The 12824-nt window shown below is 37.2% G+C and overlaps 1 protein-coding gene across 6 annotated transcripts in view; it reads right to left on the reverse strand.

The window, feature by feature from the left end:
* EDIL3 (EGF like and discoidin domains 3) overlaps nt 1-12824 on the reverse strand; it is an 805907-nt gene that overhangs the window by 222606 nt on the left and 570477 nt on the right. For all 6 annotated transcript variants that reach the window (XM_086412886.1, XM_086412888.1, XM_086412884.1 and 3 more), the window contains one exon: nt 2746-2859. In XM_086412886.1, coding sequence (XP_086269012.1) covers nt 2746-2859 — 114 coding nt within the window. The remainder of the gene's footprint in view (nt 1-2745; nt 2860-12824) is intronic.

The following is a 12824-nucleotide window of genomic DNA, read 5'->3' on the forward strand; positions in this document are numbered from 1 at the left end:
AAGGAAACAGCAGAATGTCAGAGAATATGATAGATAATGGGAGGCACCTCACTGTCACATTCATGTCAGAAAGCAGTCTGGATTTACATATAGATATTATATAGAGACAAAACCAAGTCAAAGAAAAACAAAATTTTGTTAAATACAGTAGCAAAAACTAATTGGAAGACGCTAGATGCAAGCTGGGGGCAATTAAGCTCGAAGCCTATTTTGATACATCCTTCTTAATCTATCAGGTTTCTTTCTTTTCAGGGGTACTTTCACATGTGGTGACTTCAGTAATTGCTAATGGAGAGATGCACAAGCTTTAGTCATTGGTTTCACTTTCTAGCTCACATCCTTCCTTTTTCAATGGGTGGAGGTGACGGAATTCCACCTGAGCTATTTCAAATTGTAGTGTGGAAGAAGACTCTTGAGAGTCCCTTGAAGAGTAAGGAGATCAAACCAGTCAATTCTAAAGGAAATCAACCCTGAATATTCATTGAAAGGACTGATGATGAAGCTCCAATACTTTGGCCACCTAATGGGAAGATCTGACTCATTAAAAAACACCCTGATGCTGGGAAATACTGAGGGCAAGAGGAGAAGAGGGTGACAGAGAACGAGATGATTGCATGTCATTAGTGACTCAACGGACTGAGTTGGAGCAAACTCCGGGAGACAGGGAAGGACAGGGAAGCCTGGTGTGCCATATAGTTCATGGGACAAAGAGTCCGACACGGCTTAGTTACTGAACAACAATAACAGGCAACCAACTGGCTGTCTAGTTGCTCCTTGATCAATACAGGTGGCAAAGGCTCACTAGGCAGTATATTCAGGTCCCATGAACCACATGTTCATGCAAGAGCTGGGCCTGGGTGGGCCGAGGACTACTTGAAACTGAATTTAACTTAGTGGGAGGTTAGTTAAACTCTTTGTAGGAAGGTTGCTAGGTTAGTTGCCTGGATGGCTATGGTTTATTCAGAATAATCTGCTTACTCAGACTCTCCTTTCCTTCTATTCATCCATGCTTGAACCTCCCTTTATTAACTTGTTCTCCGTGTCCTTCTCCAATTATTTTTATTTTTTAACTAGTTTTATTTATTTATGACTGTGCTTAGTCCTCAATGCTGTGCAGGCTTTTCTCTTTTTGTGGCCGTGGGGGCTACTCTCTAGCTGCAAGGAGCAGGCTTCTCATTGCGGTTCCTTCTCTTGTCGTGGAGCACAGGCTCTAGGGCCTATGAGTACATATGTAGTTGCGGCTCCAGAGATTGTGAGCACAGGATCAATAGCTGTGGCACACGAGCTTAGTTGGCTTCACGGCCTGTGGGATCTTCCCGAATCAGGGATTGAACCAGTGTCTCCTGCATTGTCAGGTGGATTCTTTACCACTGAGCTCCCAGAGAAGCACCCTCCAATTATTTTCAAGCTTAGAAAAATTTTGCTCAATCTCAAGTATTTCTTTGATATTAACAACTTCGTCATTTTCATGAAGATTTTCAGGACTAGGGTGATGAGAATCCCCAGATCATTTTGTTTAAATACATAACCCAAATTAATTCTTCAATAACTTTCCTTGTTTTATTTTATAAATTACCGTTGTCAATGGGAATAAAGAGAGGGAAAGTGAGAAATAAAATTGTTACTCTGGCTAAAGAGAAAGAGAAGAGAAAGAGGGAGAGAGGGATGGAGTGAGTGTATGCGTGTGTGTGTATGTGTGTGTATAAGAGAGAGTAGAGGTGGAAGGTGCTTCCAAGTTTACCATGTTCAGCTCTATCCACAGAGACATCTTGATTTAGAGAAAAATATACAGAATTTGGAATCTTAAGACCTGACTCTAGATTCCTTCCAGTTCTGCTTTTGGCACTAACTTTGAGAGCCTGGAAAAACCACAAAGCCCACGTGTCTTAGTTTCCATGTCTGAATTCTCATCTGCATTTGCATTCTCAACTTGCATAATGTTACAATGCTCTAACATCATTATATACATCAAAGCCATAGCACTATGAAGTTCTATAAATGTCCAACAATTAATAAACTACACCACTACTGTTCTCATTAGCAAGTATTTGTGCCCAATTCTGATCTCCTTCCACCAACTATAATCCCGTTATTACCTCTCCCTACTTTTTGTTTGTTTTCAGAAAGGTGGGATGCTCTGTGCTTCATGGTAAACACTTCAGGCAAATTATTGTCCTATAATTTGATCCATCACTTCAAGACCTTACAGACTTAGGCTTCCAAGAAGACAAATAAATGGCCTATCTTACTAATAGATAGGCCACCTTAACATGAATCCTCATTAATCCCTACCTTTTATTTGTGACCAAGGTTCTCTGTTTAGAATGCTCTGAATTTATTGTTTGAACCAGAATAACCAGCCTGGGAGGAAATTAGGTCCTATATATACTCAAAAGCCAAAATGAGGCTCATAAAAGTGATGCACTTGTGTCTTTACGGAACTGTTGAGCTCCTTTGAGGTCACAAGGTATCCACTATCCCTACCACTCGCATCCCTATCATGCTCCGAGACCCATCCAGGAGTATATATGTACACTAACAACATTTGATTGTTATCATATTTGATAACAACAAATATCAATTGTTATCATATTTGGTAACAACAAATATGAAATGCACATTTCAATATATTATAAACCCCAGAAGCAATTACTGATTTTGACCCAAATTCCATAATAAGTGAAAGTGATGCAAACAGAGGATATATATACATATATAGATATTCATATATATGTGAATACTTACTGTACTGACAATTTCTTCCCATGAATTCTCCTGGGCACTCACAGGAATAGTTAGCAACAAGGTCTGTACATATCCCACCATTTTTGCAGGGCTCAGCTTCGCATTCATTTATATCTGAGGAAAATAGGAAGAAGAGAGAAAGAGAATTATTGGTGAAAAAAGACAGATTTTTAGAAGGTTTTAGGCATTTCAAGTAAGAGAAGCTCTAAATAATGTTATGTGCATATGTCTTGTCAATAATATAAATGGTGCTTACGATAGACAATTTGTTAACAATCAAACTAAGTCAAGTTCAAATGGAATTGAGAATCCAAACCCAACAGAACTAAAACACTCTCTAATCCTGAAAATAAATATGACTAGTTGGGGAAATATTCAGTGTGTCCTTAAAATTAAATCAAACAAATTAACCCTGATCGAGAAATGAATTGGTATCACTTACAAGATCTAGACACCTCCCCAGCAGCAACCACTGCCAATTAACACTGTCTCATTTCATCTTAATTCATTAAAATTCTCACTGACAGAGATGTTTTAGTTTCTAAATAGTTCGCCTTTGATGAATGCGATGAGAAGCAAATTAGAGTTAATAGCTAAAGCTTGTTACATGCAAAATATAATAAATGTAAATGACGATCATTTCCTAATTTCATTCAAGGGTTTCTAAAGTTAGGATGACTAACGGGATTTACCTTTGATATACTATTATTATACCTGATGAAAAATCATATGATATATAAAACATTCAGCAAATTATACTAAATTCCATGCTAATTTTGGATAACAGGGACAATAAATGGGATTTTGAAAAAAAAAAACGGAATAATGATGAACTCAGTGAAGTATCAATCACCGATATTTGCACATCATTTCCTCTAAGCACAGCCCCGAGTTTGGCTCTGTGGGAACTAGTAAAGTAATTGGAGGATGTACACGGCTCTGACTGCTTTCCCTTCTATCATTTGTTTCAATTGAACACCTGCTCTGCTCCTATTCCTACAACCGCTTCTTACATACCTAAATGCTCTTCCTTAGGAATCATCTTTCTGTGGGCCTTTCCCTCTCACAGTCAATCCGTGAACTTTACAAATGCAGGACCTGTCCAGTACTGTTTTCTGTACCCCCCAAAATGCCACACATTATCTAGAACACCACTAGTACCCAGTAAGTATTGCTTCATCAAATGTCTCACAAAATAGTGGTGCAATCTGAAGAAAATTATTTCAGACGTGTAATATGCCTTCTGATAAACATATCAAAAGCTGTTCTAAAGTTCTGGGTTTTCACGGTGCTTAAAACAATATGATCATAAATTACCCTCTCAATATTAAACAAGGACAAAATATTAGAAAACTTCTAGTTTTCCTTTTCCTTTAACGTCTTTCTTATAAACAGGATCTCCTCCTGGAAGCAGATTCGTTCACCCTCTCATTCTCAGATTATGGCAAAGTTTGGTCTAAATTTCTTTAGGCAGGTGACCACTTTATAAAATATTTCTGGTCCTTTTTTGGTTTCTGGTCAACTGTTACATCTTGAGAGTAGAGATAATTCATGACTGTGTTCAGAAATAATCCAAATCATTTAAACCACAGTGGAGTGCTCAATCATGTGTGACTCTTTGCTAGTTCAAGGACTGCAGGGCACCAGGCTTCCGTGTCCATGGGATTCTCTAGACAAGAATACCGGAGTGGGTTGCCATTTCCTACTCCAAGGGATCTTCCCAACCCAGGGTGGCAGGAGGAGTTTTTACCAGCTGAGCCACCTGGGAATCCCATTTTAAGCAAATATAACATCAAATAATAGGATTAAATCAGAATCTGATCATTCTAAGAAACAGCTGTGTACTATAAAATATAATAGACTCAAATTTTTGACACTAAAACTTCCATGAGAGGAAGAAGGAAGGAAGGAAAGTACTAAAGGAAGAATATGTCATTTATTCATTTTCTCACCTGATGAAATATTTAGCTCTTTTTTCCCTCAAAAATTCATCTAATCTTTATTTATATGGGATGAACATGAAACATATTTTCATTAAATTTTGAAAGTGGCACAGAAATCACTGTGTTATTTATTTTCTTACCTGCTCAGTACAAGGTAGGGGCAATAACTGGCTACTTTGGAACATGCCTAATGTGTCTTTGCCTACATCGTATCTATGGCAATTTGTTTCAGGTGAGGTATGTCAGTGGCCAATAAAAAGTTAAATCATCAGGTCTTAAAGAATACATTGCCTTATTTTGTAAAGTTAGACATAAAAAAAGTATTCTTATTATATATATGTATATATATCTGTGTGTGTGTGTGTGTGTGTATATATATATGTATATATACACACTGAGGTGATACTGAGTATTAATATCTGAAAAAGACCACATAAGGGGAATAAAATTTGATCTTGGACTTGAGGGGAAGTCAGTTAGGATTAATAAAAACAGGATGAAGACGGCATTGTATTAACATTGCCAAGCAGGGATCCAGAATGAGTCACGACTTTGAAGAGGAGTGTTCATGGTGTGATGGTGTGTTCAAGCACACAAACAGCAGTTTGTCTGGAGCAGAGAGTGGGAAGGAGGGTGCTATAAACCAAGTATGGGATGTAGGTAGGGGCCAGATTATCATGAATGCCCAGTGTCAGCTAAGGGAGACAGGCTTTCTCTTTGGCACTGAAGACGTGGAACTGGCTGGGAAGGTAGCTTCTGTACCCTGGTTTCCTAGAAAGACCTAGAAAAGCCATATGTGGAATGGACTTAAAGAAATGAATTCAGGAAGGCTGTATAGGGACCCACCCAGGATTTGAAGCTAAGGGATACAACATACATTTTAATTCTCATGTAAGAGAATTACCTTACCTGAGCATTTCTCGTTTCAGTATTGACCTATATTACAAGTATAATCAAACTCAGCTCTTGAGGCTTTGAAATGTTAAGAAGAAGGAAGTCTTCACAGCTGATGATATGCAACCAATCAAGAGTTATTATATATCCTTTTAGGATATGTATGCACCATTTTTCTTTGCTTCCTCATTTCTTCTATGTTTTTAAACAATAAGTAGTACTTTACACTGGAGAAGGCAATGGCAACCCACTCCAGTCCTCTTGCCTGGAAAATCCCATGAGCGGAAGAGCCTGGTAGGCTGCAGTCCATGGGGTCGGGAAGAGTCAAACACGACTGAGCGACTTCTCTTTGACTTTTCACTTTCATGCATTGGAGAAGGAAATGGCAACCCACTCCAGTGTTCTTGGCTGGAGAATCCCAGGGATGGGGGAGCCTGGTGGGCTGCTGTCTATGGGGTTGCACAGAGTTGGACATGACTGAAGCGACTTAGCAGCAGCAGCAACAGTACTTTACACAGAGAATGTGAATTTAATTGAAATTAATCAACCTTTGAATTTCTATGTACTTGTTCATCAGACTGGGTCTACTGTCACCAACAATTAAGTTGAAATTAACAACATTTGTTTCTAAAAATACAGTTATACCTTTACCCAGGGGTTAACTCGAGGTGGAATGAACTGAAATTGCATTTGTGGAAGAGAAAATGCTTTCTAGCCATTATTCAGTTTGTGATTTAAAAAAAATGACCTTTTACTGTTTATGCATTTTTTAGATAAAAATGACTACTTTAACCTAAATTCATAAAATTAAAAACACTATATTGAGTTTAATACTTTAATAAAGTAGCAAAATAAGTAAAACATTTCTATGTACACACCTAGTAACATGTAAGCTCAGATAACAGATGCAAATTACACAGGAGCTTTTATATATCAATATAATGTAAGAGTTCTTATAGCAGTGAAGGCTATTTGCACACTGATTAACACTGAAAGCAATCTAAATGGAAACAGACCTCAATTTGGATAAATCATGTTTAATTAAAGACTGGATATAAATGTTCACAGAATATAATGTAATGAAATGAAAGTTAAACTCCTTTGTAATAAATCACATACATCTCTCTTTGTCATAGATCATGCCATTACCATTTCCAGAAAAAAGTCCTCATATCTTGGGCTCCAAAATGACCGTGGACTGTGACTGCAAGCATGACATTAAAAGATGCTTGCTGCTTGGGAGGAAAGCTATGACAAACTTAGACAGTGTATTTAAAAGCAGAGACATCATTTTGCTGACAAAAGTCCATGTAGTCAAAGCTATGGTTTTTCTAGTTGTCAGGTCTGGATGTGAGAGTTGGACCATAAAGAAGGCTGAGCATCAAGAATTGATGCTTCTGAATTGTGGTGTTGGAGAAGACTCTTGAGAGTCCCTTGGACAGCAAGGAGATCAAACCAGTCAATCCTAAAGGAAATCAACTCTAAATATTCATTGGGAGGACTGATGTTGAAGTTGAACCTCCAATACTTCGGCCACCTGAAGGAAGAGCTGACTCATTGGAAAAGGCTCTGATGCTGGGAAAGACTGAAGGCAAAAGGAGAAGGGGGCAGAGGCAGAAGATGAGATGGATATGGCATCACAGACTCAATGGACATGAATTTGAGCAAACCCCAGGAGACAATGAAGGATAGGAAAGCCTGGCCTGCTGCAGTCCATGGGGTCGCAAAGAGTCAGATATGAAGTAGCAACTGAACAACAATGAATTTCAAATACACTGAGATATTCTAAAGTATTTTATAACTAAGAAAATTTTGATACAGCAATTCTATATAAAAATAGGAATTTCTATATTTGGTTATTTTAATAGTTCATTTATAATTATAACTTTTTGAGTTTTTTAGTTCTATGACTGCTCCCCTGAGAACTGTTCTTAAAAGTAGCATCATTCAAAGCTAGATTTTATAACAACACATCTAGCTGAATCCTGATTCCTCACTGAAAACATTAAACTTTGCTGCCTACTCTCTAGCTGACTGAAGGAAAGTGGAAAGAGTTGAGCACAAATTCCCAGATATAAACTCATGGTGCTTGTGTGTGAAGAAATTAAAAAGCAAAGCAAAGGAAGGGGAGAAATAGATGAGAGAGTAGATAGTTGATCACAAGAGCATGCATATCTTTTAAACAAAAAGTACTCTTCAAGGGTTTCCAGGCCCCTTTTCTGTTGTAAATACAGAAACTCATTAGTATTATATGCAAAACTTAGTTTCTCTATCTTTACTATTATTTTGCCCTTAACCCACCTTACACAGATTTGGAAAGGAATGCTGCAGTCTTTCCTGTTAGGCTTGGCTTTTTGCTAACAGAAATACTGTAAACCCATGCATTCTCTGGCGGTGTCACTGTAAAGAAGTCTAGTAATTGCAAAACACATATATTCATTGTGATCATTCTGAGTACTCATGAACTTGCACACATCTGCATCATGAGAAGTGCTCAGTTACTTCAAGTCTTTTTTTTTCTTGATCTCTGTTAGACCCATCACGGTGCAAAATATAGCCCCAAGCCCATGAAACTGACTTCAAAGTAGTAGGTTAGCACAGAGTTTTTAAAATCAAAATTATATTGGATTGGTCACAAAGTTCATTTGGGCTTTTCCATAACTTACAGAAAAACCCAAATTAACTTTTTGGCCAACCCAATATTTGCTAGTTCCTTTATCTGTGTCTTCAAAAAACAATGACTTCTCTGGGCATGAGTCTTGCTACAGAAATGCTGCTGCTTCTTCTCAGATAATTATATTTAAATAATCTGTAATCCCATTCTTCGTTATAGACTCCACCAACTGGCCAGAGATGAAGTGGAGATTTCTGAAGTCTAATTTTCTAGGACGTCCAGTGGAAACTTTCAAAATGAATTGACTAAATAATTAATTAATTAGTTTTCAAACTGACTCCCATTTGCAACATGCAGAATAGAAATGACTGTACATTGCACACGTGGGCCATGGGAGTGCCAGCTTACCCTTACTTCTCTCCAGAGCTCCCGAGGTGGGCACCATCTAGCCCAGTTGTTCAACTACATTTACTTTGCCAACTTGGCCTGGAATATTTTCAATACTGACCATCATTTAGACTAGGACATCCACTCCTTTTTAGGACAGAAATCCATGTAACCTCCTCTTGAGTGGAGGAAAAAGACAACTTAATTCACTCCGGAAATGACCTCCTTTTGATCCCCAAGTATATTCAGGTCCCATGAGCATTAAGAAAGAGCAACTGATTGTCAGGCTGAGCACCCTAATTTTGATATATTAAAAGGATACCATAATTAAGCCCTTTTTTTCTTCTCAAATACATAATTCCTTGGCTCCCTTATTCCCTTCCCTCAGGTTGTCTTTTTTCCTGCAATATTGTTATTGACTGTTAATTAGCCAGCAAGAGCTTATTTTCAAGAGTCTGCTCTTTTTGATCCTTAACAACCTATCTTCCCTGGGCTCCCCATTAGCAATTAAATAGTCTCCAGACCTCCTGTGAGTGACTGTCTTTTAAAATTTGACCTTTTATATTTTTTTTCTTATCTAAAGACTATGGTTATTCAATTTCTCTTTTAAGGCTAAATAAATTATGATGAATTTCTAGGAATTCTGTCCTCCCACTCAGATACTGAATTAAATTAAGTCATAATCAGAATAATCTATAGGATTCCCCAATCATTTCTAGGACAAGACAGTATATTTTTAATTATGTGTGCTTGAATGCTGTTTTGATCCGGCCTTTTGCTATATTGCTAGCAATTCCTTTTAAAATAGCAAATTAAAATGAGCCTTCTTCAATCAGAACATATCACACACAAACCTTTTATAATAATTTACTGATAACTTTCATTACCAAGAACAACAGTGTAAAAAAATATCCAAGAGGTATTTACCCATCACCACTTACTAACAAAGATAGTATTCTATGCTCATCTGTATGGCATCCTGAAACTTATTTGGGGACCTCAATTTTGATGCAAAAACCTCTGCTACTGGTAACCAGGTAGAGCCCAATTCTCTAGAATGTTTCCATATAAAATTATTTCAGTAAGGCTTTATTTGTCTTAATCAGATATTTGGCCAGCAAGATAAGACAGCCATTCCAAGATACTTATAAAGCCAAAACCAGGGAATATGGAAGAAGGCTTGAGGGAGGGGTAATCAAGAGGATGATACAACTCAAATATTAGAGGCCTTGAAGAAATTCATTTAAAAAGCTATATGAAAAACACAGTAGATGCCAAAATGAACCAATGTCTCTGGTAAAATTTTTTTACCAAAGAGCAAACCATTGCAACGAACATTACCTTGGGGACACGTGGCAGAGTAAGCTGACCTGCAATAAATATTTGCTGATTGGTAAGAAAGAACTGAGAATATTAGAGACCTGGGGAATCTCCATGTGTACTAGGACAGTGAGTTCCTTGGTTGGGGCAGATGTACCAGCTTATTTCTAAAGGAGTTCTATTAAGGAAAATGGATTTAGAGCAATGCTTCCTTTAAAAGTTAGAACTTTAAAATACACCAGATACAAAGCTACCCCACTAGAGATTCTAATTTAAATGGACTTGAGTGGAATGAAGGCATATTTATGTTATACACTTTATTGTTATACAGTCAGCCTAAGATTCTAAGGGTAACCGGGGTTGACAGTACATAGAACCTCTGTGCATAAGCCCATCTATCCATCCACCCATCCTCAGTTCTCTGCTAGGTTCCAAGAATGCAAAGATTAATATATCATGGTCCCTTACTTTCCTCAAGGCTCTTATAATACAGTGTGTGTGTGTGTGTGTGTGTGTGTGTGTGTGTGTGTGTTAGTCGCTCAGTCGTGTCCAATTCTTTGCAACCCCATGGATTTGTCCACGGGATTCTCCAGGTAAGAGTACTGGAGTGGGTTGCCATGATTAGACAGACAAAGTGACAAGTGCTCTAAAAAATGGATGCTAAGTTTCTCAAAGAAATTTCAAATATCAATAACTAAATTACTCTAGCAGACTAGACAATGTTGAGTTAGAGAGGAGTCTGACTGTGGAAAACACTTCTGAGTTATGTCAAGTTACAACTAATTACTCTGCAAGTTATTTTTCTAAAATAATAAGCATCTTATTATTCTGCATATCTAATAGTGACTCCTCATTGTCCTATAGTTCTTTGCTCAAAGTATAAAACTTATATATGTTTCCCAATTTCCTATTTTTATTATGTGTGATATAATTTGTATATTTTTGCATATTCATAATGGTCTATCCAAAATTAATTATTCTGTCAGATGCATGTTAAATTAGTTTGCTAGCAGTTCTCTCAATTTTAGTGGTTAATACTAAGGTTCAACTGTTTTGGATTTTTTTTTCTATAGTGAGCTATCAAAAATCCATAACTGGCTAAATGAGTTGGGATTCACATGGGAAGCACAACTACAATTCACATGGCTGCTTTTCACCCACCCATTCACTCACTCACTCATTCATTCATTCATTCATTAAAACTCTGGTGAGCACCTTCCATGAATCAGATTCTAAAATATATCATAGGATACATCAGGGAATAGGGATAGCTCTAAGAGGTCTCACCTCCTATAAGTCTATTCAGAGAGATAATTATAATAAAATGTGTGCTACATATCATTATGTACAAAATGTACTGTGATCACAGATGAGGTAACAGCTTTCTCTAGAGGAAATGTAGAAGAAGGCAATATTTGGTTTGTGTTTAAAGGATCAGCAGGAGATTTTTAGATGTGTTACAGTGGGAAGGAACATAAAAGGACACAATGTTTTCAGTGAGAACTGAGCACTTTCAAATGTCTGGATATGCACAGGGACTACATGTGTGGAACTGCTAGGGATGGTGGTGACTAGCTAGTCTGGGACTAGATTTTTACACCCTTACAAATCAAGTTAAGGAGTTTGAACTTTAGTCCTTGGATACTGGAAAGTTAATAGAGAATTTAAGAAGAGTGGAAAAGGGAGCAGGGATTCAATAGATCTGTGGTTTAAAAAGCTCATTCACTCTAGAATTTCATTACTGGTAACATTTGGAAAAATAATTAAAAAACTTGGAAGGGAAATTTAAATTGACTATATCACTCAGACCATACATATAACATGAGAACTACAGCATGCATTTTTAAACATTAAGTTTGATTTTAAATGCATGCTGCTGCTGCTGCTAAGTCGCTCCAGTCATGTCCGACTCTGTGTGACCCCATAGATGGCAGCCCACCAGGCTCTGCCGTCCCTGGGATTCTCCAGGCAAGAACACTGGAGTGGGTTGCCATTTCCTTCTCCAATGCATGAAAGTGAAAAGTGAAAGTGAAGTCGCTCAGTCGTGTCCAACTCTTAGCGACCCCATGGACTGCAGCCTACCAGGCTCCTCCGTCCATGGGATTTTCCAGACAAGAGTACTGGAGTGGGGTGCCATTGCCTTCTCCTTTAAATGCATAGAGACTTCCTAATATTTAGGGTTGCCAGATCCAGCAAATAAAAATGCAAGATGTCCATGCAATATCTGACTCAGAGCTTATCAAAAAAAATTTTTATCTGCAATTCAAATTCACCTTGCCATCCTATATTTTATTTGGATATCCTACTTGCATTGTCAACTAGAATATGATCTCTCCATATTTTCTTTCTTTCCTTTTAAATAAGCACTTTAATTTCAGCAATATGGCCATGCTTTCCATTTTGTATATTCAGCAGACCCTAAGGAAAAGTACCTGAAGTAGAAAATCATTATTGACAAATGAGTCCTCCTCAGGCTTTTGCTCAAACTAAAATTTATTGCTTGAATTCAGCAAAGCAGTTCAAAATCTTTAGAATTTACCTGTATGTAAGCTTCAGTGTATTATTTATATAGTTATACTTGTATATATACTTCAGCTATGTAAGAGCCAAAGAAACCCACTTCTAAATAGACAAGTAGTTGGGGATTTCAGAAATAAAATATTAAGATATTCATTAAGCCAAAATCACTTAAGAATTTGAGAAAAATTACTAGGATGAATAAAAGAATTGGGGGAAAATTTGAACTCTTATCAGAAAATTAATTCAAAACAGTTTGGAATATAGAATATGCATGAAACCGTAACCACTTATTTCACTACATATACAAGTTGTAAGTAGAGAGTTTAACACTGATATATCATTTTAAGACATATTTTTATCAAGAGAAGTTTTATTTATTTTTTTTCAAGAGAAGTTTTAAA

Source organism: Bos grunniens, chromosome 7, assembly GCF_055505025.1.
Source record: "Bos grunniens cultivar Pamir isolate PY7600 chromosome 7, Bosgru_T2T1.0, whole genome shotgun sequence".
Taxonomy (NCBI): Eukaryota; Metazoa; Chordata; class Mammalia; order Artiodactyla; family Bovidae; genus Bos; species Bos grunniens.